Genomic DNA, 27,575 nt, shown 5'->3' with positions numbered 1-27,575 from the left:
TAGAGTCAACATGAGACAGATCAGGTCCTATAGAGTCAACATGAGACAGATCAGGTCCTATAGAGTCAACATGAGACAGATCAGGTCCTATAGAGTCAACATGAGACAGATCAGGTCCTATAGAGTCAACATGAGACAGATCAGGTCCTATAGAGTCAACATGAGACAGATCAGGTCCTATAGAATCAACATGAGACAGATCAGGTCCTATAGAGTCAACATGAGACAGATCAGGTCCTTCAGAGTCAACATGAGACAGATCAGGTCCTATAGAGTCAACATGAGACAGATCAGGTCCTATAGAGTCAACATGTCTCTGAGACAGATCAGGTCCTATAGAGTCAACATGAGACAGATCAGGTCCTATAGAATCAACATGAGACAGATCAGGTCCTATAGAGTCAACATGTCTCTGAGACAGATCAGGTCCTATAGAGTCAACATGAGACAGATCAGGTCCTATAGAATCAACATGAGACAGATCACGTCCTATAGAGTCAACATGAGACAGATCAGGTCCTATAGAGTCAACATGAGACAGATCAGGTCCTATAGAGTCAACATGAGACAGATCAGGTCCTATAGAGTCAACATGTCTCTGAGACAGATCAGGTCCTATAGAGTCAACATGTCTCTGAGACAGATAAGGTCCTATAGAGTCAACATGAGACAGATCAGGTCATATAGAGTCAACATGAGACAGATCAGGTCCTATAGAGTCAACATGAGACAGATCAGGTCCTATAGAGTCAACATGAGACAGATCAGGTCCTATAGAGTCAACATGTCTCTGAGACAGATCAGGTACTATAGAGTCAACATGTCTCTGAGACAGATAAGGTCCTATAGAGTCAACATGAGACAGATCAGGTCCTATAGAGTCAACATGAGACAGATCAGGTCCTATAGAGTCAACATGAGACAGATCAGGTCCTATAGAGTCAACATGTCTCTGAGACAGATCAGGTCCTATAGAGTCAACATGAGACAGATCAGGTCCTATAGAGTCAACATGAGACAGATCAGGTCCTTCAGAGTCAACATGAGACAGATCAGGTCCTATAGAGTCAACATGAGACAGATCAGGTCCTATAGAGTCAACATGAGACAGATCAGGTCCTATAGAGTCAACATGTCTCTGAGACAGATCAGGTCCTATAGAGTCAACATGAGACAGATCAGGTCCGATCGAGTCAACATGAGACAGATCAGGTCCTATAGAGTCAACATGAGACAGATCAGGTCCTATAGAGTCAACATGAGACAGATCAGGTCGTATAGAGTCAACATGAGACAGATCAGGTCCTATAGAGTCAACATGAGATAGATCAGGTCCTATAGAATCAACATGTCTCTGAGACAGATCAGGTCCTATAGAGTCAACATGAGACAGATCAGGTCCTATAGAGTCAACATGAGACAGATCAGGTCCTTTAGAGTCAACATGAGACAGATCAGGTCCTATAGAATCAACATGAGGCAGATCAGGTCCTATAGAGTCAACATGAGACAGATCAGGTCCTATAGAGTCAACATGTCTCTGAGACAGATCAGGTCCTATAGAGTCAACATGAGACAGATCAGGTCCTATAGAGTCAACATGAGACAGATCAGGTCCTATAGAGTCAACATGTCTCTGAGACAGATGAGGTCCTATAGAGTCAACATGAGACAGATCAGGTCCTATAGAGTCAACATGAGACAGATCAGGTCCGATAGAGTCAACATGAGACAGATCAGGTCCTATAGAGTCAACATGAGACAGATCAGGTCCTATAGAGTCAACATGAGACAGATCAGGTCCTATAGAGTCAACATGAGACAGATCAGGTCCTATAGAGTCAACATGAGACAGATCAGGTCCTATAGAATCAACATGAGGCAGATCAGGTCCTATAGAGTCAACATGAGACAGATCAGGTCCTATAGGGTCCACATGTCTCTGAGACAGATCAGGTCCTATAGAGTCAACATGAGACAGATCAGGTCCTATAGAGTCAACATGAGACAGATCAGGTCCTATAGAGTCAACATGAGACAGATCAGGTCCTATAGAATCAACATGAGGCAGATCAGGTCCTATAGAGTCAACATGAGACAGATCAGGTCCTATAGGGTCCACATGTCTCTGAGACTGATCAGGTCCTATATAGTCAACATGAGACAGATCAGGTCCTATAGAGTCAACATGAGACAGATCAGGTCCTATAGAGTCAACATGAGACAGATCAGGTCCTATAGAGTCAACACGAGACAGATCAGGTCCTATAGAGTCAACATGTCTCTGAGACAGATCAGGTCCTATAGAGTCAACATGAGACAGATCAGGTCCTATAGAGTCAACATGTCTCTGAGACAGATCAGGTCCTATAGAGTCAACATGAGACAGATCAGGTCCTATAGAGTCAACATGAGACAGATCAGGTCCTATAGAGTCAACATGTCTCTGAGACAGATCAGGTCCTATAGAGTCAACATGAGATAGATCAGGTCCTATAGAGTCAACATGATACAGATCAGGTCCTATAGAGTCAACATGAGACAGATCAGGTCCTATAGAGTCAACACGAGACAGATCAGGTCCTATAGAGTCAACATGTCTCTGAGACAGATCAGGTCCTATAGAGTCAACATGTCTCTGAGACAGATCAGGTCCTATAGAGTCAACATGAGACAGATCAGGTCCTATAGAATCAACACGAGACAGATCAGGTCCTATAGAGTCAACATGTCTCTGAGACAGATCAGGTCCTATAGAGTCAACATGAGATAGATCAGGTCCTATAGAGTCAACATGAGACAGATCAGGTCCTATAGAGTCAACATGAGACAGATCAGGTCCTATAGAGTCAACATGAGACAGATCAGGTCCTATAGAGTCAACATGAGACAGATCAGGTCCTATAGAGTCAACATGAGACAGATCAGGTCCTATAGAGTCAACATGAGACAGATCAGGTCCTATAGAGTCAACATGAGACAGATCAGGTCCTATAGAGTCAACATGAGACAGATCAGGTCCTATAGAGTCAACATGAGACAGATCAGGTCCTATAGAGTCAACATGAGACAGATCAGGTCCTATAGAGTCAACATGAGACAGATCATGTGTGTGTGTGTGTGTGTGTGTGTGTGTGTGTGTGTGTGTGTGTGTGTGTGTGTGGTAACATCTCTACATGTGTGTGTGTGTGTGGTAACACCTCTACGTGTGTGTGTGTGTGTGTGTGTGTGTGTGTGTGTGTGTGTGTGTGTGTGTGTGTGTGTGTGTGTGTGTGTGTGTGTGTGTGTGTGTGTGTGTGTGTGTGTGTGTGTGTGTGTGTGTGTGTGTGTGTGTGTGGTAACATCCCTACGTGTGTGAGTGTGTGGTAACATCTCTACGTGTGTTTGTCTGTGTCTGTGTCTGTGTCTGTGTGTGTGTGTGTTAACATCTCTACGTGTGTGTGTCTGTGTCTGTGTCCGTGTGTGTGTGTTAACATCTCTATGTGTCTGTGTCTGTGTGTGTGTGTGTTAACATCTCTACGTGTGTGTGTCTGTGTCTGTGTCTGTGTGTGTCTGTGTGTGTGTTAACATCTCTACGTGTCTGTGTGTGTGTGTGTTAACATCTCTACGTGTGTGTGTCTGTGTCTGTGTGTGTCTGTGTGTCTGTGTGTCTGTGTGTGTGTGTGTGTGTGTGTGTGTGTGTGTGTGTGTGTGTGTGTGTGTGTGTGTGTGTGTGTGTGTGTGTGTGTGTGTGTGTGTGTGTGTGTGTGTCTGTGTGTGTGTGTTAACATCTCTACGTGTCTGTGTGTGTGTTAACATCTCTACGTGTCTGTCTGTCTGTGTGTGTGTGTGTGTGTGTGTGTGTGTGTGTCTGGACGGATTTGAACCCAGGTTTCCTGCAGGCTTTTAGACTGTGTTAGTGCACTGAGCCAAGGCCCAGACATTAGCTTGGGGAGCGAACACGAGTCTTCAGGGCTGATGTCATGTCTGGTGGTTCCACAGGTGTCTATGAATATATATATAAATATTCTGTCCCTCTTGACTTCTGATGAGGAGATGAGATTCTACATTTATACACCAACCAAGTTTTTACAGACATCCAAATAGACTGGATAGGAATACATTACTGTGTGTGTGTGTGTGTGTGTGTGTGTGTGTGTGTGTGTGTGTGTGTGTGTGTGTGTGTGTGTGTGTGTGTGTGTGTGTGTGTGTGTGTGTGTGTGTGTGTCTGGCATCTCATTTACCGATCCTGACCTTCAAGGTTAATCATGTTTCACAAAGCAATCATCTTTCCACACACACACACACACACACACACACACACACACACACACACACACACACACACACACACACACACACACACACAGATGGCTTATGCCTAAATGAACACTGTCCACAGTAACAGGGCATCATCTATAGTAAACATCCATCCAGCCCTACTCCACTGAACAGGCCATTATAACCCAGACACCTGAGTGAACCCCCATCTCAACAGGTACAGCACAACGTCAGAAACCTGAGTGAACCCCCATCTCAACAGGTACAGCACAACGTCAGAAACCTGAGTGAACCCCCATCTCAACAGGTACAGCACAATGCCAGAAACCTGAGTGAACCCCCATCTCAACAGGTACAGCACAATGCCAGAAACCTGAGTGAACCCCCATCTCAACAGGTGCAGCACAATGTCAGAAACCTGAGTGAACCCCCATCTCAACAGGTACATTAGTGCAGCACTAATGAGTGAACCCCCATCTCAACAGGTACATTAGTGCAGCACTAATGAGTGAACCCCCATCTCAATATGTACATTAGTGCAGTACTAATGAGTGAACCCCCATCTCAACAGGTACATTAGTGCAGCACTAATGAGTGAACCCCCATCTCAACAGGTACATTAGTGCAGCACTAATGAGTGAACCCCCATCTCAACAGGTACATTAGTGCAGCACTAATGAGTGAACCCCCATCTCAACAGGTACATTAGTGCTGCACTAATGAGTGAACCCCCATCTCAATAGGTACATTAGTGCAGCACTAATGAGTGAACCCCCATCTCAACAGGTACATTAGTGCTGCACTAATGAGTGAACCCCCATCTCAATAGGTACATTAGTGCAGCACTAATGAGTGAACCCCCATCTCAACAGGTACATTAGTGCAGCACTAATGAGTGAACCCCCATCTCAATAGGTACATTAGAGCAGCACTAATGAGTGAACCCCCATCTCAACAGGTACATTAGTGCAGCACTAATGAGTGAACCCCCATCTCAATAGGTACATTAGAGCAGCACTAATGAGTGAACCCCCATCTCAACAGGTACATTAGAGCAGCACTAATGAGTGAACCCCCATCTCAACAGGTACATTAGTGCAGCACTAATGAGTGAACCCCCATCTCAACAGGTACATTAGTGCAGCACTAATGAGTGAACCCCCATCTCAATAGGTACATTAGTGCAGCACTAATGAGTGAACCCCCATCTCAACAGGTACATTAGTGCAGCACTAATGAGTGAACCCCCATCTCAATAGGTACATTAGTGCAGCACTAATGAGTGAACCCCATCTCAACAGGTACATTAGAGCAGCACTAATGAGTGAACCCCCATCTCAACAGGTACATTAGTGCAGCACTAATGAGTGAACCCCCATCTCAATAGGTACATTAGTGCAGCACTAATGAGTGAACCCCCATCTCAACAGGTACATTAGTGCAGCACTAATGAGTGAACCCCCATCTCAACAGGTACATTAGAGCAGCACTAATGAGTGAACCCCCATCTCAACAGGTACATTAGTGCTGCACTAATGAGTGAACCCCCATCTCAATAGGTACATTAGTGCAGCACTAATGAGTGAACCCCCATCTCAATAGGTACATTAGAGCAGCACTAATGAGTGAACCCCCATCTCAACAGGTACATTAGTGCTGCACTAATGAGTGAACCCCCATCTCAACAGGTACATTAGAGCAGCACTAATGAGTGAACCCCAATCTCAACAGGTACATTAGTGCAGCACTAATGAGTGAACCCCCATCTCAATAGGTACATTAGAGCAGCACTAATGAGTGAACCCCCATCTCAATAGGTACATTAGAGCAGCACTAATGAGTTTCCCCATCTCAACAGGTACATTAGTGCAGCACTAATGAGTGAACCCCCATCTCAACAGGTACATTAGTGCAGCACTAATGAGTGAACCCCCATCTCAACAGGTACATTAGTGCTGCACTAATGAGTGAACCCCCATCTCAATAGGTACATTAGTGCAGCACTAATGAGTGAACCCCCATCTCAATAGGTACATTAGAGCAGCACTAATGAGTGAACCCCCATCTCAACAGGTACATTAGTGCTGCACTAATGAGTGAACCCCCATCTCAACAGGTACATTAGAGCAGCACTAATGAGTGAACCCCAATCTCAACAGGTACATTAGTGCAGCACTAATGAGTGAACCCCCATCTCAATAGGTACATTAGAGCAGCACTAATGAGTGAACCCCCATCTCAATAGGTACATTAGAGCAGCACTAATGAGTTTCCCCATCTCAACAGGTACATTAGTGCAGCACTAATGAGTGAACCCCCATCTCAACAGGTACATTAGTGCAGCACTAATGAGTGAACCCCCATCTCAACAGGTACATTAGAGCAGCACTAATGAGTGAACCCCAATCTCAACAGGTACATTAGTGCAGCACTAATGAGTGAACCCCCATCTCAATAGGTACATTAGAGCAGCACTAATGAGTGAACCCCCATCTCAACAGGTACATTAGAGCAGCACTAATGAGTGAACCCCCATCTCAACAGGTACATTAGTGCAGCACTAATGAGTGAACCCCCATCTCAATAGGTACATTAGTGCAGCACTAATGAGTGAACCCCCATCTCAACAGGTACATTAGAGCAGCACTAATGAGTGAACCCCCATCTCAACAGGTACATTAGTGCAGCACTAATGAGTGAACCCCCATCTCAATAGGTACATTAGTGCAGCACTAATGAGTGAACCCCCATCTCAACAGGTACATTAGTGCAGCACTAATGAGTGAACCCCCATCTCAACAGGTACATTAGAGCAGCACTAATGAGTGAACCCCCATCTCAACAGGTACATTAGTGCTGCACTAATGAGTGAACCCCATCTCAACAGGTACATTAGTGCAGCACTAATGAGTGAACCCCCATCTCAATAGGTACATTAGAGCAGCACTAATGAGTGAACCCCCATCTCAACAGGTACATTAGTGCTGCACTAATGAGTGAACCCCCATCTCAACAGGTACATTAGAGCAGCACTAATGAGTGAACCCCAATCTCAACAGGTACATTAGTGCAGCACTAATGAGTGAACCCCATCTCAATAGGTACATTAGAGCAGCACTAATGAGTGAACCCCCATCTCAATAGGTACATTAGAGCAGCACTAATGAGTTTCCCCATCTCAACAGGTACATTAGTGCAGCACTAATGAGTGAACCCCCATCTCAACAGGTACATTAGTGCAGCACTAATGAGTGAACCCCATCTCAACAGGTACATTAGTGCAGCACTAATGAGTGAACCCCCATCTCAACAAGTACATTAGTGCAGCACTAATGAGTGAACCCCCATCTCAACAGGTACATTAGTGCAGTACTAATGAGTGAACCCCCATCTCAACAGGTACATTAGAGCAGCACTAATGAGTGAACCCCAATCTCAACAGGTACATTAGTGCAGCACTAATGAGTGAACCCCAATCTCAACAGGTACATTAGTGCAGCACTAATGAGTGAACCCCAATCTCAACAGGTACATTAGTGCAGCACTAATGAGTGAACCCCCATCTCAATAGGTACATTAGAGCAGCACTAATGAGTGAACCCCCATCTCAATAGGTACATTAGAGCAGCACTAATGAGTTTCCCCATCTCAACAGGTACATTAGTGCAGCACTAATGAGTGAACCCCCATCTCAACAGGTACATTAGTGCAGCACTAATGAGTGAACCCCCATCTCAACAGGTACATTAGTGCAGCACTAATGAGTGAACCCCCATCTCAACAAGTACATTAGTGCAGCACTAATGAGTGAACCCCCATCTCAACAGGTACATTAGAGCAGCACTAATGAGTGAACCCCCATCTCAATAGGTACATTAGTGCAGCACTAATGAGTGAACCCCCATCTCAATAGGTACATTAGTGCAGCACTAATGAGTGAACCCCCATCTCAATAGGTACATTAGTGCAGCACTAATGAGTGAACCCCCATCTCAACAGGTACATTAGTGCAGCACTAATGAGTGAACCCCCATCTCAATAGGTACATTAGGGCAGCACTAATGAGTGAACCCCCATCTCAACAGGTACATTAGTGCAGCACTAATGAGTGAACCCCCATCTCAACAGGTACATTAGTGCAGCACTAATGAGTGAACCCCCATCTCAATAGGTACATTAGTGCAGCACTAATGAGTGAACCCCCATCTCAACAGGTACATTAGTGCAGCACTAATGAGTGAACCCCCATCTCAATAGGTACATTAGTGCAGCACTAATGAGTGAACCCCCATCTCAACAGGTACATTAGTGCAGCACTAATGAGTGAACCCCCATCTCAACAGGTACATTAGTGCAGCACTAATGAGTGAACCCCCATCTCAACAAGTACATTAGTGCAGCACTAATGAGTGAACTCCCATCTCAATAGGTACATTAGTGCAGCACTGATGAGTGAACCCCCATCTCAAAAGGTACATTAGTGCAGCACTGATGAGTGAACCCCCATCTCAACAGGTACAGCACAATGTCAGAAACCTGAGTGAACCCCCATCTCAATAGGACATTAGTGCAGCACTGATGAGTGAACCCCCATCTCAACAGGTACAGCACAATGTCAGAAACCTGAGTGAACCCCCATCTCAATAGGTACATTAGTGCAGCACTAATGAGTGAACCCCCATCTCAACAGGTACATTAGTGCAGCACTGATGAGTGAACCCCCATCTCAACAGGTACATTAGTGCAGCACTGATCTCAGTTCGGTACCAGACTACCTGTGGTCAAAAGGGTAACACGAAAACACGAAATCAGCCGAGCCTGTCCTGGCCAAGTGTTCGACCTGAAGCGTCAGACCTTTTCTCTCATTGAACTACGTGATGCATATCTCACAGTCCCACTCCACCCAGACTGTCACAACCTGTTCTCTTTCTCTTACAAAAGGAACTCAGTACACTTACAATCGTCTTCCACTGGGATTTTGTGAAAGCCCTTCGATCTTCAACCGTGTCCTCCAGAACGACCTGAGAGATGTAGCATTCCCCAGGGGGAAGCAGTCTGGTTCAACATGTCGATGACCTTTTGATCTGTTCAACAACTCCAGAAACGTGCAAGATTGACCCCCTCCACCTGCTGAAGGAACTGGCAGTGAGGGGACACAACGTTTCAAAGGAGAAACTACAGCTGTGGAAACCCAACATCCTATTTATAGGAGATCTCACAACATCAGAAGACTCTGTCAAAAGAAAGAATCAAGACAATCCTTCACACACCAAGACCAGTGAGCATTTAAAGGCCTTATGTCATTTCTTGGGTGTACTGAGCTTCTTGGATGTCCTGTGTTGATTGTTGCTAAGAGACAGAGCTTCTTGGATGTCCTGTGTTGGTCGTTGCTAAGAGACAGAGCTTCTTGGATGTCCTGTGTTGGTCGTTGCTAAGAGACAGAGCTTCTTGGATGTCCTGTGTTGGTCGTTGCTAAGAGACAGAGCTTCTTGGATGTCCTGTGTTGGTTGTTGCTAAGAGACAGAGCTTCTTGGATGTCCTGTGTTCGTCATTGCTAAGAGACAGAGCTTCTTGGATGTCCTGTGTTGGTTGTTGCTAAGAGACAGAGCTCCTTGGATGTCCTGTGTTGGTTGTTGCTCAGAGACAGAGCTCCTTGGATGTCCTGTGTTGGTCGTTGCTAAGAGACAGAGCTTCTTGGATGTCCTGTGTTGGTCGTTGCTAAGAGACAGAGCTTCTTGGATGTTCTGTGTTGATTGTTGCTAAGAGACAGAGCTTCTTGGATGTCCTGTGTTGGTCGTTGCTAAGAGACAGAGCTTCTTGGATGTCCTGTGTTGGTCGTTGCTCAGAGACAGAGCTTCTTGGATGTCCTGTGTTGGTCGTTGCTAAGAGACAGAGCTTCTTGGATGTCCTGTGTTGGTTGTTGCTAAGAGACAGAGCTTCTTGGATGTCCTGTGTTCGTCGTTGCTAAGAGACAGAGCTTCTTGGATGTCCTGTGTTGGTTGTTGCTAAGAGACATAGCTTCTTGGATGTCCTGTGTTGGTTGTTGCTCAGAGACAGAGCTCCTTGGATGTCCTGTGTTGGTCGTTGCTAAGAGACAGAGCTTCTTGGATGTCCTGTGTTGGTCGTTGCTAAGAGACAGAGCTTCTTGGATGTCCTGTGTTGGTTGTTGCTCAGAGACAGAGCTTCTTGGATGTCCTGGGTTGGTTGTTGCTAAGAGACAGAGCTTCTTGGATGTCCTGTGTTGGTCGTTGCTAAGAGACAGAGCGTCTTGGATGTCCTGTGTTGGTTGTTGCTAAGAGACAGATCTTCTTGGATGTCCTGTGTTGGTTGTTGCTAAGAGACAGAGCTTCTTGGATGTCCTGTGTTGGTCGTTGCTCAGAGACAGAGCTTCTTGGGTGTCCTGTGTTGGTTGTTGCTCAGAGTTGTTTGTTTTGTTTGTTTGTTTTGTTGTTTGTTTTGTTGTCAAGTATTTTGTAACCACTACTTGTGAGCCAATAGGACTCAGTGTTTTAGATTATTGAAATTGTTCACTTTAAATTTGTATTATTCTGTTTCATTTGTTTCCAGGGGGGAAGGGGAAGGCACCTTGGGAGTGTTTAGGCAAGAGGCCTGCGGGCAGACATATACCCATAGTATATACACCGTCTAGACACACTAGGTAAGACCTGGGCGGACCACCCTCTCCATTCTGGTTAGCGCACCAGGTGGCGTTAAGGTTAGGTAAGTAGTGGGTAGGCAGGTAAGGTAGAAGAGGTTAGGTAAGTAGTGGGAAGGCAGGTAAGGTAGAAGAGGGTAGGTAAGTAGTGGGAAGGCAGGTAAGGTAGGTGAGGTTAGGTAAGTAGTGGGAAGGCAGGTAAGGTAGGAGCGGTCAGGTAAGGTAGGAGAGGTCAGGTAAGGTAGGAGAGGTCAGGTAAGGTAGGAGAGGTCAGGTAAGGTAGGAAAGGTCAGGTAAGGTAGGAGAGGGCAGGTTAAGGTAGGAGAGGTTAGGTTAGGTAAGGTAGGATAGGTCAGGTAAGGTAGGAGAGGGCAGGTAAGGTAGGGGAGGTCAGGTCAGGTAAGGTAGGAGCGGTCAGGTAAGGTAGGAGAGGGCAGGTAAGGTAGGAGAGGTCAGGTTAGGTAGGAGAGGTCAGGTAAGGTAGGGGAGGTCAGTTAAGGTAGGAGAGGTCAGGTAAGGTAGGAGAGGGTAGGTAAGTAGTGGGTAGGCAGGTAAGGTAGGAGAGGGTAGGTAAGGTAGGAGAGGGTAGGTTTGTTTGGGGAGGGGGCTATTTAACTTTAACTTTCTCTGCTTTGGTTCCCTTTTCCCCACCTTGCCATTTGAAGGAAATACATTCCCTGTTAACGGTCATATTCTCTGTCTCTGTCATCCTTACCTCCACCTACAGTCTGATTCCTCTATACCTCCACCTACAGTCTGATTCCTCTATACCTCCACCTACAGTCTGATTCCTCTATACCTCCACCTACAGTCTGATTCCTCTATACCTCCACCTACAGTCCCATACCTCTATACCTCCACCTACAGTCTGATTCATCTACACCTCCACCAAAAGTCTGATTCCTCTATACCTCCACTTACAGTCTGATTCATCTACACCTCCACCTAGAGTCTGATTCCTCTATACCTCCACCTACAGTCTGATTCCTCTACACCTCCACGTACAGTCTGATTCCTCTATACCTCCACCTACAGTCTGATTCCTCTATACCTCCACCTACAGTCTGATTCCTCTATACCTCCACCTACAGTCTGATTCATTCCCTGTTAATGGTAATGTTCTCTGCCTCTGTCATCCTTACCTCCACCTACAGTCCCATTCCTCTATACCTCCACCTACAGACTGATTCCTCTATACCTCCACCTACAGTCTGATTCCTCTATACCTCCACCTACAGTCTGATTCCTCTATACCTCCACCTACAGTCTGATTCCTCTTTACCTCCACCTACAGTCTGATTCCTCTATACCTCCACCTACAGTCTGATTCCTCTTTACCTCCACCTACAGTCCCATTCCTCTATACCTCCACCTACAGTCTGATTCCTCTATACCTCCACCTACAGTCTGATTCCTCTATACCTCCACCTACAGTCTGATTCCTCTATACCTCCACCTACAGTCTGATTCCTCTTTACCTCCACCTACAGTCTGATTCCTCTATACCTCCACCTACAGTCTGATTCCTCTATACCTCCACCTACAGTCTGATTCCTCTATACCTCCACCTACAGTCTGATTTATCTATACCTCCACCTACAGTCTGATTCATCTATACCTCCACCTACAGTCCCATACCTCTATACCTCCACCTACAGTCTGATTTATCTATACCTCCACCTACAGTCCCATACCTCTATACCTCCACCTACAGTCTGATTCCTCTATTCCTCCACCTACAGTCCCATTCCTCTATACCTCCACCTACAGTCTGATTCCTCTATACCTCCACCTACAGTCTGATTCCTCTTTACCTCCACCTACAGTCTGATTCATCTATACCTCCACCTACAGTCTGATTCCTCTATACCTCCACCTACAGTCTGATTCCTCTATACCTCCACCTACAGTCCCATACCTCTATACCTACACCTACAGTCTGATTCATCTATACCTCCACCTACAGTCCCATACCTCTATACCTCCACCTACAGTCTGATTCCTCTATACCTCCACCTACAGTCTGATTCCTCTATACCTCCACCTACAGTCTGATTCCTCTTTACCTCCACCTACAGTCTGATTCATCTATACCTCCACCTACAGTCTGATTCCTCTATACCTCCACCTACAGTCTGATTCCTCTATACCTCCACCTACAGTCTGATTCCTCTATACCTCCACCTACAGTCAGATTCCTCTATACCTCCACCTACAGTCCCATACCTCTATACCTCCACCTACAGTCTGATTTATCTATACCTCCACCTACAGTCTGATTCCTCTATACCTCCACCTACAGTCCCATACCTCTATACCTCCACCTACAGTCTGATTTATCTATACCTCCACCTACAGTCTGATTCATCTATACCTCCACCTACAGTCTGATTCCTCTATACCTCCACCTACAGACTGATTCCTCTATACCTCCACCTACAGTCCCATTCCTCTATACCTCCACCTACAGTCTGATTCCTCTATACCTCCACCTACAGTCTGATTCCTCTATACCTCCACCTACAGTCTGATTCCTCTATACCTCCACCTACAGTCTGATTCCTCTATACCTCCACCTACAGTCTGATTCCTCTATACCTCCACCTACAGTCTGATTCCTCTATACCTCCACCTACAGACTGATTCCTCTATACCTCCACCTACAGTCCCATTCCTCTATACCTCCACCTACAGTCCCATACCTCTATACCTCCACCTACAGTCTGATTCCTCTATACCTCCACCTACAGTCCCATACCTCTATACCTCCACCTACAGTCTGATTCCTCTATACCTCCACCTACAGTCTGATTCCTCTATACCTCCACCTACAGTCCCATTCCTCTATACCTCCACCTACAGTCCCATTCCTCTATACCTCCACCTACAGTCTGATTCCTCTATACCTCCACCTACAGTCTGAATCCTCTATACCTCCACCTACAGTCACATACCTCTATACCTCCACCTACAGTCTGATTCCTCTATACCTCCACCTACAGTCCCATACCTCTATACCTCCACCTACAGTCCCATTCCTCTATACCTCCACCTACAGTCTGATTCCTCTATACCTCCACCTACAGTCTGATTCCTCTATACCTCCACCTACAGTCTGATTCCTCTTTATCTCCAGCTACAGTCTGATTCCTATATACCTCCACCTACAGTCTGATTCCTCTATACCTCCACCTACAGTCCCATTCCTCTATACCTCCACCTACAGTCTGATTCCTCTATACCTCCACCTACAGTCTGATTCCTCTATACCTCCACCTACAGTCTGATTCCTCTATACCTCCACCTACAGTCTGATTCCTCTATACCTCCACCTACAGTCTGATTCCTCTATACCTCCACCTACAGTCTGATTCCTCTATACCTCCACCTACAGACTGATTCCTCTATACCTCCACCTACAGTCTGATTACTCTATACCTCCACCTACAGTCTGATTCCTCTATACCTCCACCTACAGTCTGATTCCTCTATACCTCCACCTACAGTCTGATTCCTCTATACCTCCACCTACAGTCTGATTTCTCTATACCTCCACCTACAGTCCGATTCCTCTATACCTCCACCTACAGTCTGATTCCTCTATACCTCCACCTACAGTCTGATTCCTCTATACCTCCACCTACAGTCCCATTCCTCTATACCTCCACCTACAGTCTGATTCCTCTATACCTCCACCTACAGTCTGATTCCTCTATACCTCCACCTACAGTCTGATTCCTCTATACCTCCACCTACAGTCCCATTCCTCTATACCTCCACCTACAGTCTGATTCCTCTATACCTCCACCTACAGTCTGATTCCTCTATACCTCCACCTACAGTCTGATTCCTCTATACCTCCACCTACAGTCCCATACCTCTATACCTCCACCTACAGTCTGATTCCTCTATACCTCCACCTACAGTCTGATTCCTCTATACTTCCACCTACAGTCTGATTCCTCTATACCTCCACCTACAGTCTGATTCCTCTATACCTCCACCTACAGTCTGATTCCTCTATACCTCCACCTACAGTCTGATTCCTCTATACCTCCACCTACAGTCTGATTCCTCTATACCTCCACCTACAGACTGATTCCTCTATACCTCCACCTACAGTCTGATTCCTCTATACCTCCACCTACAGTCTGATTCCTCTATACCTCCACCTACAGTCTGATTCCTCTATACCTCCACCTACAGTCTGATTCCTCTATACCTCCACCTACAGTCCCATACCTCTATACCTCCACCTCTATACCTCCACCTACAGTCTGATTCATTCCCTGTTAACGGTCATGTTCTCTGCCTCTGTCGTCCTTACCTCCACCTACAGTCTGATTCCTCTATACCTCCACCTACAGTCCCATTCCTCTATACCTCCACCTACAGTCTGATTCCTCTATACCTCCACCTACAGTCTGATTCCTCTATACCTCCACCTACAGTCTGATTCCTCTATACCTCCACCTACAGTCTGATTCCTCTATACCTCCACCTACAGTCTGATTCCTCTATACCTCCACCTACAGTCTGATTCCTCTATACCTCCACCTACAGTCTGATTCCTCTATACCTCCACCTACAGTCCCATTCCTCTATACCTCCACCTACAGTCTGATTCCTCTATACCTCCACCTACAGTCTGATTCCTCTATACCTCCACCTACAGTCTGATTCCTCTATATCTCCACCTACAGTCTGATTCCTCTATACCTCCACCTACAGTCCCATTCCTCTATACCTCCACCTACAGTCTGATTCCTCTATACCTCCACCTACAGTCTGATTCCTCTATACCTCCACCTACAGTCTGATTCATCCTTACCTCCACCTACAGTCCCATTCCTCTATACCTCCACCTACAGTCCCATTCCTCTATACCTCCACCTACAGTCCCATTCCTCTATACCTCCACCTACAGTCCCATTCCTCTATACCTCCACCTACAGTCCCATTCCTCTATACCTCCACCTACAGTCCCATTCCTCTATACCTCCACCTACAGTCTGATTCCTCTATACCTCCACCTACAGTCCCATTCCTCTATACCTCCACCTACAGTCTGATTCCTCTATACCTCCACCTACAGTCTGATTCCTATATACCTCCACCTACAGTCTGATTCCTCTATACCTCCACCTACAGTCCCATACCTCTATACCTCCACCTACAGTCTGATTCCTCTATACCTCCACCTACAGTCTGATTCCTCTATACCTCCACCTACAGTCTGATTCCTCTATACCTCCACCTACAGTCCCATACCTCTATACCTCCACCTACAGTCTGATTCCTCTATACCTCCACCTACAGTCTGATTCCTCTATACCTCCACCTACAGTCTGATTCCTCTATACCTCCACCTACAGTCTGATTCCTCTATACCTCCACCTACAGTCTGATTCCTCTATACCTCCACCTACAGTCTGATTCCTCTATACCTCCACCTACAGTCCCATTCCTCTATACCTCCACCTACAGTCTGATTCCTCTATACCTCCACCTACAGTCTGATTCCTCTATACCTCCACCTACAGTCTGATTCCTCTATACCTCCACCTACAGTCCCATTCCTCTATACCTCCACCTACAGTCTGATTCCTCTATACCTCCACCTACAGTCTGATTCCTCTATACCTCCACCTACAGTCTGATTCCTCTATACCTCCACCTACAGTCCCATACCTCTATACCTCCACCTACAGTCTGATTCCTCTATACCTCCACCTACAGTCCCATTCCTCTATACCTCCACCTACAGTCTGATTCCTCTATACTTCCACCTACAGTCTGATTCCTCTATACCTCCACCTACAGTCTGATTCCTCTATACCTCCGCCTACAGTCTGATTCCTCTATACCTCCACCTACAGTCTGATTCCTCTATACCTCCACCTACAGTCTGATTCCTCTATACCTCCACCTACAGACTGATTCCTCTATACCTCCACCTACAGTCTGATTCCTCTATACCTCCACCTACAGTCTGATTCCTCTATACCTCCACCTACAGTCTGATTCCTCTATACCTCCACCTACAGTCTGATTCCTCTATACCTCCACCTACAGTCTGATTCCTCTATACCTCCACCTACAGTCCCATTCCTCTATACCTCCACCTACAGTCTGATTCCTCTATACCTCCACCTACAGTCTGATTCCTCTATACCTCCACCTACAGTCTGATTCCTCTATACCTCCACCTACAGTCCCATTCCTCTATACCTCCACCTACAGTCTGATTCCTCTATACCTCCACCTACAGTCTGATTCCTATATACCTCCACCTACAGTCTGATTCCTCTATACCTCCACCTACAGTCCCATACCTCTATACCTCCACCTACAGTCTGATTCCTCTATACCTCCACCTACAGTCTGATTCCTCTATACCTCCACCTACAGTCTGATTCCTCTATACCTCCACCTACAGTCTGATTCCTCTATACCTCCACCTACAGTCTGATTCCTCTATACCTCCACCTACAGTCTGATTCCTCTATACCTCCACCTACAGTCTGATTCCTCTAAATCTCCACCTACAGACTGATTCCTCTATACCTCCACCTACAGTCTGATTCCTCTATACCTCCACCTACAGTCTGATTCCTCTATACCTCCACCTACAGTCTGATTCCTCTATACCTCCACCTACAGTCCCATACCTCTATACCTCCACCTCTATACCTCCACCTACAGTCTGATTCATTCCCTGTTAACGGTCATGTTCTCTGCCTCTGTCGTCCTTACCTCCACCTACAGTCACATACCTCTATACCTCCACCTCTATACCTCCACCTACAGTCTGATTCCTCTATACCACCACCTACAGTCTGATTCATTCCCTGTTAACGGTCATATTCTCTGCCTCTGTCGTCCTTACTCCACCTACAGTCTGATTCATCCTTACCTCCACCTACAGTCCCATTCCTCTATACCTCCACCTACAGTCCCATTCCTCTATACCTCCACCTACAGTCCCATTCCTCTATACCTCCACCTACAGTCCCATTCCTCTATACCTCCACCTACAGTCCCATTCCTCTATACCTCCACCTACAGTCCCATTCCTCTATACCTCCACCTACAGTCCCATTCCTCTATACCTCCACCTACAGTCACATACCTCTTTCACTCCACAGGGGGAGATGAGTGTAGCAGGGTGTTGCGTTCCCTCCTCCAAGAAGCGTAACAAGCGCTAACTATACCATGTAGGAGGGGAAGAGAGGGGAAGGGAGGGGAGGGGAGGGGAGGGGAAGAGAGGGGAAGGCAGGGGAAGAGAGGGGAAGGGAGGGGAGGGGAAGAGAAGGGAGGGGAAGGGAGGGGAAGAGAGGGGAAGGCAGGGGAAGAGAGGGGAAGGGAGGGAGGGGAAGAGAGGGGAAGGCAGGGGAAGAGAGGGGAAGGGAGGGGAGGGGAAGGGAGGGGGAGGGGAAGAGAGGGGAAGGGAGGGGAGGGGAGGGGAGGGGAAGAGAGGGGAAGGCAGGGGAAGAGAGGGGAAGGCAGGGGAGGGGAAGAGAGGGGAAGGCAGGGGAAGAGAGGGGAAGGGAGGGGAGGGGAAGGGAGGGAGGGGAAGGGGGGAAGGGAGGGGAGGGGAGGGGAGGAAGAGGGGAAGGCAGGGGAAGAGACGGGGAAGGGAGGGGAGGGGAAGGGAGGAGAGGGGAAGGCAGGGGAAGAGAGGGGAAGGGAGGGGAGGGGAAGGGAGGGAGGGGAAGAGAGGGGAAGGGAGGGGAGGGGAGGGGAAGAGAGGGGAAGGCAGGGGAAGAGAGGGGAAGGGAGGGGAGGGGAAGAGAGGGGAAGGCAGGGGAAGAGAGGTTAAGGGAGGGGAGGGGAAGGGAGGGGAGGGGAAGAGAGGGGAAGAGAGGGGAAGTGAAGGGAGGGGAAGAGAGGGGAAGAGAGGGGAAGAGAGGGGAGTAACCATCTACTCGGACTCAGCATACACAACAGTTCAATGTTTTATACAGGTGTGGGGTATGGAAGAGTGGAGCTTTTACTCCTATTCGGAAAACACAAAGGACTGGTGTTATCACAGCTATGACGTTACCATCTCAACTGGTGTTATCACAGCTATGACGTTACCATCTCAACTGGTGTTATCACAGCTATGACGTTACCATCTCAACTGGTGTTATCACAGCTATGACGTTACCATCTCAACTGGTGTTATCACAGCTATGACGTTACCATCTCAACTGGTGTTATCACAGCTATGACGTTACCATCTCAACTGGTGTTATCACAGCTATGACGTTACCATCTCAACTGGTGTTATCACAGCTATGACGTTACCATCTCAACTGGCAATAGTTAAAAGTAACTGCACATACTGGGGGTGATTTTTGGGGCTGATGAAACTGCTAGATGAGCTGCTGACATGTGTTATACTCTACGTTTTCTGCAACTGTTTCGACGCCTACTGACTATCAGCAGTCTGACCATCAGCACTCAGCAGTCTGACTATCAGCAGTCTGACTATCAGCAGTCTGACCATCAGCACTCTGACTATCAGCAGTCTGACTATCAGCAGTCTGACCATCAGCAGTCTGACCATCAGACATCAGCAGTCTGACTATCAGCAGTCTGACTATCAGCAGTCTGACCATCAGCACTCAGCAGTCTGACTATCAGCAGTCTGACCATCAGCACTCAACAGTCTGACTATCAGCAGTCTGACTATCAGCAGTCTGACTATCAGCAGTCTGACTATCAGCAGTCTGACTATCAGCAGTCTCAGCAGTCTGACTATCAGCAGTCTGACTATCAGCAGTCTGACTATCAGCAGTCTGACTATCAGCAGTCTCAGCAGTCTGACTATCAGCAGTCTCAGCAGTCTGACTATCAGCAGTCTGACTATCAGCAGTCTGACTATCAGCAGTCTCAGCAGTCTGACTATCAGCAGTCTGACTATCAGCAGTCTGACTATCAGCAGTCTGACTATCAGCAGTCTGACTATCAGCAGTCTGACTATCAGCAGTCTGACTATCAGCAGTCTGACTATCAGCACTCAGCAGTCTGACTATCAGCAGTCTGACTATCAGCAGTCTGACTATCAGCAGTCTCAGCAGTCTGACTATCAGCAGTCTCAGCAGTCTGACTATCAGCAGTCTCAGCAGTCTGACTATCAGCAGTCTGACTATCAGCAGTATCAGCAGTCTGACTATCAGCAGTCTGACTATCAGCAGTATCAGCAGTCTGACTATCAGCAGTCTGACTATCAGCAGTCTCAGCAGTCTGACTATCAGCAGTCTGACTATCAGCAGTCTCAGCAGTCTGACTATCAGCAGTCTGACTATCAGCAGTATCAGCAGTCTGACTATCAGCAGTCTGACTATCAGCAGTATCAGCAGTCTGACTATCAGCAGTCTGACTATCAGCAGTATCAGCAGTCTGACTATCAGCAGTCTCAGCAGTCTGACTATCAGCAGTCTCAGCAGTCTGACTATCAGCAGTCTGACTATCAGCAGTCTCAGCAGTCTGACTATCAGCAGTCTGACTATCAGCAGTATCAGCAGTCTGACTATCAGCAGTCTCAGCAGTCTCAGCAGTCTGACTATCAGCAGTCTGACTATCAGCAGTCTCAGCAGTCTGACTATCAGCAGTCTGACTATCAGCAGTCTGACTATCAGCAGTCTCAGCAGTCTGACTATCAGCAGTCTGACTATCAGCAGTATCAGCAGTCTGACTATCAGCAGTCTCAGCAGTCTGACTATCAGCAGTCTGACTATCAGCAGTATCAGCAGTCTGACTATCAGCAGTCTGACTATCAGCAGTATCAGCAGTCTGACTATCAGCAGTCTCAGCAGTCTGACTATCAGCAGTCTGACTATCAGCAGTATCAGCAGTCTGACTATCAGCAGTCTGACTATTAGCAGTATCAGCAGTCTGACTATCAGCAGTCTCAGCAGTCTGACTATCAGCAGTCTGACTATCAGCAGTCTCAGCAGTCTGACTATCAGCAGTATCAGCAGTCTGACTATCAGCAGTATCAGCAGTCTGACTATCAGCAGTCTGACTATCAGCAGTCTCAGCAGTCTGACTATCAGCAGTCTGACTATCAGCAGTCTCAGCAGTCTGACTATCAGCAGTCTGACTATCAGCAGTATCAGCAGTCTGACTATCAGCAGTCTCAGCAGTCTGACTATCAGCAGTCTGACTATCAGCAGTATCAGCAGTCTGACTATCAGCAGTCTGACTATTAGCAGTATCAGCAGTCTGACTATCAGCAGTCTCAGCAGTCTGACTATCAGCAGTCTGACTATCAGCAGTCTCAGCAGTCTGACTATCAGCAGTATCAGCAGTCTGACTATCAGCAGTATCAGCAGTCTGACTATCAGCAGTCTGACTATCAGCAGTCTCAGCAGTCTGACTATCAGCAGTCTGACTATCAGCAGTATCAGCAGTCTGACTATCAGCAGTCTGACTATCAGCAGTATCAGCAGTCTGACTATCAGCAGTCTGACTATCAGCAGTCTCAGCAGTCTGACTATCAGCAGTCTCAGCAGTCTGACTATCAGCAGTCTGACTATCAGCAGTCTCAGCAGTCTGACTATCAGCAGTCTGACTATCAGCAGTATCAGCAGTCTGACTATCAGCAGTATCAGCAGTCTGACTATCAGCAGTCTGACTATCAGCAGTCTCAGCAGCCTGACTATCAGCAGTCTCAGCAGTCTGACTATCAGCAGTCTGACTATCAGCAGTATCAGCAGTCTGACTATCAGCAGTATCAGCAGTCTGACTATCAGCAGTCTCAGCAGTCTGACTATCAGCAGTCTCAGCAGTCTGACTATCAGCAGTATCAGCAGTCTGACTATCAGCAGTCTGACTATCAGCAGTCTCAGCAGCCTGACTATCAGCAGTATCAGCAGTCTGACTATCAGCAGTCTGACTATCAGCAGTCTCAGCAGTCTGACTATCAGCAGTATCAGCAGTCTGACTATCAGCAGTCTGACTATAAGCAGTCTCAGCAGTCTGACTATCAGCAGTATCAGCAGTCTGACTATCAGCAGTATCAGCAGTCTGACTATCAGCAGTCTGACATCAGCAGTCTGACTATCAGCAGTATCAGCAGTCTGACTATCAGCAGTCTGACTATCAGCAGTCTCAGCAGCCTGACTATCAGCAGTATCAGCAGTCTGACTATCAGCAGTCTCAGCAGTCTGACTATCAGCAGTCTGACTATCAGCAGTCTGACTCAGCAGTCTGACTATCAGCAGTCTCAGCAGCCTGACTATCAGCAGTCTCAGCAGTCTGACTATCAGCAGTCTGACTATCAGCAGTATCAGCAGTCTGACTATCAGCAGTCTCAGCAGTCTGACTATCAGCAGTCTGACTATCAGCAGTCTCAGCAGTCTGACTATCAGCAGTCTCAGCAGTCTGACTATCAGCAGTCTGACTATCAGCAGTATCAGCAGTCTGACTATCAGCAGTCTGACTATCAGCAGTCTCAGCAGCCTGACTATCAGCAGTCTCAGCAGTCTGATTATCAGCAGTCTGACTATCAGCAGTATCAGCAGCCTGACTATCAGCAGTCTCAGCAGTCTGACTATCAGCAGTCTCAGCAGTCTGACTATCAGCAGTCTCAGCAGTCTGACTATCAGCAGTCTGACTATCAGCAGTATCAGCAGTCTGACTATCCGCAGTCTGACTATCAGCAGTATCAGCAGTCTGACTATCAGCAGTCTGACTATCAGCAGTCTCAGAGTCTGATCAGCAGTCTGACTATCAGCAGTCTCAGCAGTCTGACTATCAGCAGTCTGACTATCAGCAGTATCAGCAGTCTGACTATCAGCAGTCTGACTATCAGCAGTATCAGCAGTCTGACTATCAGCAGTCTGACTATCAGCAGTATCAGCAGTCTGACTATCAGCAGTCTCAGCAGTCTGACTATCAGCAGTCTCAGCAGTCTGACTATCAGCAGTCTGACTATCAGCAGTCTCAGCAGTCTGACTATCAGCAGTCTGACTATCAGCAGTATCAGCAGTCTGACTATCAGCAGTCTCAGCAGTCTCAGCAGTCTGACTATCAGCAGTCTGACTATCAGCAGTCTCAGCAGTCTGACTATCAGCAGTCTGACTATCAGCAGTCTCAGCAGTCTGACTATCAGCAGTCTGACTATCAGCAGTATCAGCAGTCTGACTATCAGCAGTCTCAGCAGTCTGACTATCAGCAGTCTGACTATCAGCAGTATCAGCAGTCTGACTATCAGCAGTCTGACTATCAGCAGTATCAGCAGTCTGACTATCAGCAGTCTCAGCAGTCTGACTATCAGCAGTCTGACTATCAGCAGTATCAGCAGTCTGACTATCAGCAGTCTGACTATCAGCAGTCTCAGCAGTCTGACTATCAGCAGTATCAGCAGTCTGACTATCAGCAGTATCAGCAGTCTGACTATCAGCAGTCTGACTATCAGCAGTCTCAGCAGTCTGACTATCAGCAGTCTGACTATCAGCAGTATCAGCAGTCTGACTATCAGCAGTCTGACTATCAGCAGTATCAGCAGTCTGACTATCAGCAGTCTGACTATCAGCAGTCTCAGCAGTCTGACTATCAGCAGTCTCAGCAGTCTGACTATCAGCAGTCTGACTATCAGCAGTCTCAGCAGTCTGACTATCAGCAGTCTGACTATCAGCAGTATCAGCAGTCTGACTATCAGCAGTATCAGCAGTCTGACTATCAGCAGTCTGACTATCAGCAGTCTCAGCAGCCTGACTATCAGCAGTCTCAGCAGTCTGACTATCAGCAGTCTGACTATCAGCAGTATCAGCAGTCTGACTATCAGCAGTATCAGCAGTCTGACTATCAGCAGTCTCAGCAGTCTGACTATCAGCAGTCTCAGCAGTCTGACTATCAGCAGTATCAGCAGTCTGACTATCAGCAGTCTGACTATCAGCAGTCTCAGCAGCCTGACTATCAGCAGTATCAGCAGTCTGACTATCAGCAGTCTGACTATCAGCAGTCTCAGCAGTCTGACTATCAGCAGTATCAGCAGTCTGACTATCAGCAGTCTGACTATCAGCAGTCTCAGCAGTCTGACTATCAGCAGTATCAGCAGTCTGACTATCAGCAGTATCAGCAGTCTGACTATCAGCAGTCTCAGCAGTCTGACTATCAGCAGTATCAGCAGTCTGACTATCAGCAGTCTGACTATCAGCAGTCTCAGCAGCCTGACTATCAGCAGTCTCAGCAGTCTGACTATCAGCAGTCTGACTATCAGCAGTATCAGCAGTCTGACTATCAGCAGTATCAGCAGTCTGACTATCAGCAGTCTCAGCAGTCTGACTATCAGCAGTCTGACTATCAGCAGTCTGACTATCAGCAGTCTGACTATCAGCAGTATCAGCAGCCTGACTATCAGCAGTCTCAGCAGTCTGACTATCAGCAGTCTGACTATCAGCAGTATCAGCAGTCTGACTATCAGCAGTCTCAGCAGTCTGACTATCAGCAGTCTGACTATCAGCAGTCTCAGCAGTCTGACTATCAGCAGTCTCAGCAGTCTGACTATCAGCAGTCTGACTATCAGCAGTATCAGCAGTCTGACTATCAGCAGTCTGACTATCAGCAGTCTCAGCAGCCTGACTATCAGCAGTCTCAGCAGTCTGATTATCAGCAGTCTGACTATCAGCAGTATCAGCAGCCTGACTATCAGCAGTCTCAGCAGTCTGACTATCAGCAGTCTGACTATCAGCAGTATCAGCAGTCTGACTATCAGCAGTATCAGCAGTCTGACTATCAGCAGTCTCAGCAGTCTGACTATAAGCAGACTCAGCAGTCTGACTATCAGCAGTCTCAGCAGTCTGACTATCAGCAGTATCAGCAGTCTGACTATCAGCAGTATCAGCAGTCTGACTATCAGCAGTATCAGCAGTCTGACTATCAGCAGTCTGACTATCAGCAGTATCAGCAGTCTGACTCTCAGCAGTCTGACTATCAGCAGTATCAGCAGTCTGACTATCAGCAGTCTGACTATCAGCAGTATCAGCAGTCTGACTATCAGCAGTCTGACTATCAGCAGTCTCAGCAGTCTGACTATCAGCAGTCTGACTATCAGCAGTCTGACTATCAGCAGTCTGACTATCAGCAGTATCAGCAGCCTGACTATCAGCAGTCTCAGCAGTCTGACTATCAGCAGTCTGACTATCAGCAGTATCAGCAGTCTGACTATCAGCAGTCTCAGCAGTCTGACTATCAGCAGTCTGACTATCAGCAGTCTGACTATCAGCAGTCTGACTATCAGCAGTATCAGCAGCCTGACTATCAGCAGTCTCAGCAGTCTGACTATCAGCAGTCTGACTATCAGCAGTATCAGCAGTCTGACTATCAGCAGTCTCAGCAGTCTGACTATCAGCAGTCTGACTATCAGCAGTCTCAGCAGTCTGACTATCAGCAGTCTCAGCAGTCTGACTATCAGCAGTCTGACTATCAGCAGTCTCAGCAGTCTGACTATCAGCAGTCTGACTATCAGCAGTCTCAGCAGTCTGACTATCAGCAGTCTCAGCAGTCTGACTATCAGCAGTATCAGCAGTCTGACTATCAGCAGTCTGACTATCAGCAGTATCAGCAGTCTGACTATCAGCAGTCTGACTATCAGCAGTCTCAGCAGTCTGACTATCAGCAGTTTGACTATCAGCAGTCTCAGCAGTCTGACTATCAGCAGTATCAGCAGTCTGACTATCAGCAGTCTCAGCAGTCTGACTATCAGCAGTATCAGCAGTCTGACTATCAGCAGTCTGACTATCAGCAGTCTCAGCAGTCTGACTATCAGCAGTCTCAGCAGTCTGACTATCAGCAGTATCAGCAGTATCAGCAGTCGTCGGATGACGTTGTTTCACGTTGTGGTTACAGGTTGCTGCATCAAAGACCCTGTACCTGGAGACAGGAACTCACGGGTATCTGGAGGCAGGAACTCATGGGTATCTGGAGACAGGAACTCACGGGTATCTGGAGACAGGAACTCACGGGTATCTGGAGGCAGGAACTCACGGGTATCTGGAGACAGGAACTCACGGGTACCTGGAGACAGGAACTCACGGGTATCTGGAGACAGGAACTCATGGGTATATCTGGAGGCAGGAACTCACGGGTACCTGGAGACAGGAACTCACGGGTATCTGGAGACAGGAACTCACGGGTATCTGGAGACAGGAACTCACGGGTATCTGGAGACAGGAACTCACGGGTATCTGGAGACAGGAACTCACGGGTATCTGTAGACAGGAACTCACGGGTATCTGTAGACAGGAACTCATGGGTATCTGGAGACAGGAACTCACGGGTATCTGGAGGCAGGAAATCACGGGTATCTGGAGACAGGAACTCACGGGTACCTGGAGACAGGAAATCACGGGTATCTGTAGACAGGAACTCACGGGTATCTGGAGGCAGGAACTCACGGGTATCTGGAGGCAGGAACTCACGGGTATCTCGAGACAGGAACTCACGGGTATCTGGAGGCAGGAACTCACGGGTATCTGGAGGCAGGAACTCACGGGTATCTGGAGACAGGAACTCACGGGTATCTGGAGACAGGAACTCACGGGGAGGCCGTGTCTTCTCTCATTTTTTCGTCTACTCTCATTTCCTGTTTGCCGAGTGGCTCGTGGTCCGGCTCACTTGTCAAGGGGGGATATGATAGAGGCTATTTCCTATAATTGGTTTTGTCAAAATTTTGATTCAGCATGTCAAGCAGTTCATTATTTTAAATGCGCAACTTGCATGCATAATATAGCTGAAGGAACACCTCTAAAACCTGGTACTTTCCCTACCCCCTAGGGGGCCGTATGTTCACCTAAGTCATTGATTTGGCAGAGAGAAAGGAACTTAAGAGGTACTGTCTAATTGATAGATTCACCAGATGGGGGGAGGCATTTCCCCCTTCACAACATATAACAACATAATCATAATATATTCAATATATTCATTACCACAATATAATCATGACCACAATATAATCACAATCACAATATAACAATATAATTATAACCACAATATAATCATAACCACAATATAATTATAACCACAATATAACAATATAATCATAACCACAATATAACAATATAATTATAACCACAATATAACAATATAATTATAACCACAATATAATTATAACCACAATATAACAACATAATCATAACCACAATATAACAATATAATTATAACCACAATATAACAATATAATTATAACCACAATATAACAATATAATCATAACCACAATATAATTATAACCACAATATAACAATATAATCATAACCACAATATAACAATATAATTATAACCACAATATAATTATAACCACAATATAACAATATAATTATAACCACAATATAACAATATAATTATAACCACAATATAATTATAACCACAATATAACAATATAATTATAACCACAATATAACAATATAATTATAACCACAATATAATTATAACCACAACATAACAATATAATCATAACCACAATATAACAATATCAACATAACCACAATATAACAATATAATTATAACCACAATATAACAATATAATCATAACCACAATATAATTATAACCACAATATAACAATATAATCATAACCACAATATAACAATATAATTATAACCACAATATAACAATATAATTATAACCACAATATAATCATTATCACAATATAACAATATAATCATAAC

At 46.5% G+C, this 27,575-nt stretch overlaps 1 protein-coding gene across 1 annotated transcript in view; it reads right to left on the bottom strand.

Annotated features, from left to right (window-relative positions):
- LOC135506624 (uncharacterized) overlaps window positions 1-27,575 on the bottom strand; it is a 148,850-nt gene that overhangs the window by 64,542 nt on the left and 56,733 nt on the right. The window contains exons 2-4 of the mRNA XM_064925947.1: window positions 26,284-26,409; window positions 26,020-26,241; window positions 25,784-25,927 (exon numbers count right to left, since the gene is read on the bottom strand). Of these exons, the coding sequence (XP_064782019.1) occupies window positions 25,784-25,927; window positions 26,020-26,241; window positions 26,284-26,409 (492 nt within the window). The remainder of the gene's footprint in view (window positions 1-25,783; window positions 25,928-26,019; window positions 26,242-26,283; window positions 26,410-27,575) is intronic.

Source organism: Oncorhynchus masou, chromosome 20 (genome assembly GCF_036934945.1).
Source record: "Oncorhynchus masou masou isolate Uvic2021 chromosome 20, UVic_Omas_1.1, whole genome shotgun sequence".
Taxonomy (NCBI): domain Eukaryota; kingdom Metazoa; phylum Chordata; class Actinopteri; order Salmoniformes; family Salmonidae; genus Oncorhynchus; species Oncorhynchus masou.
Note: the sequence above shows the minus strand (reverse complement) of the source record. Positions and strands in the feature narration are given on the sequence as shown.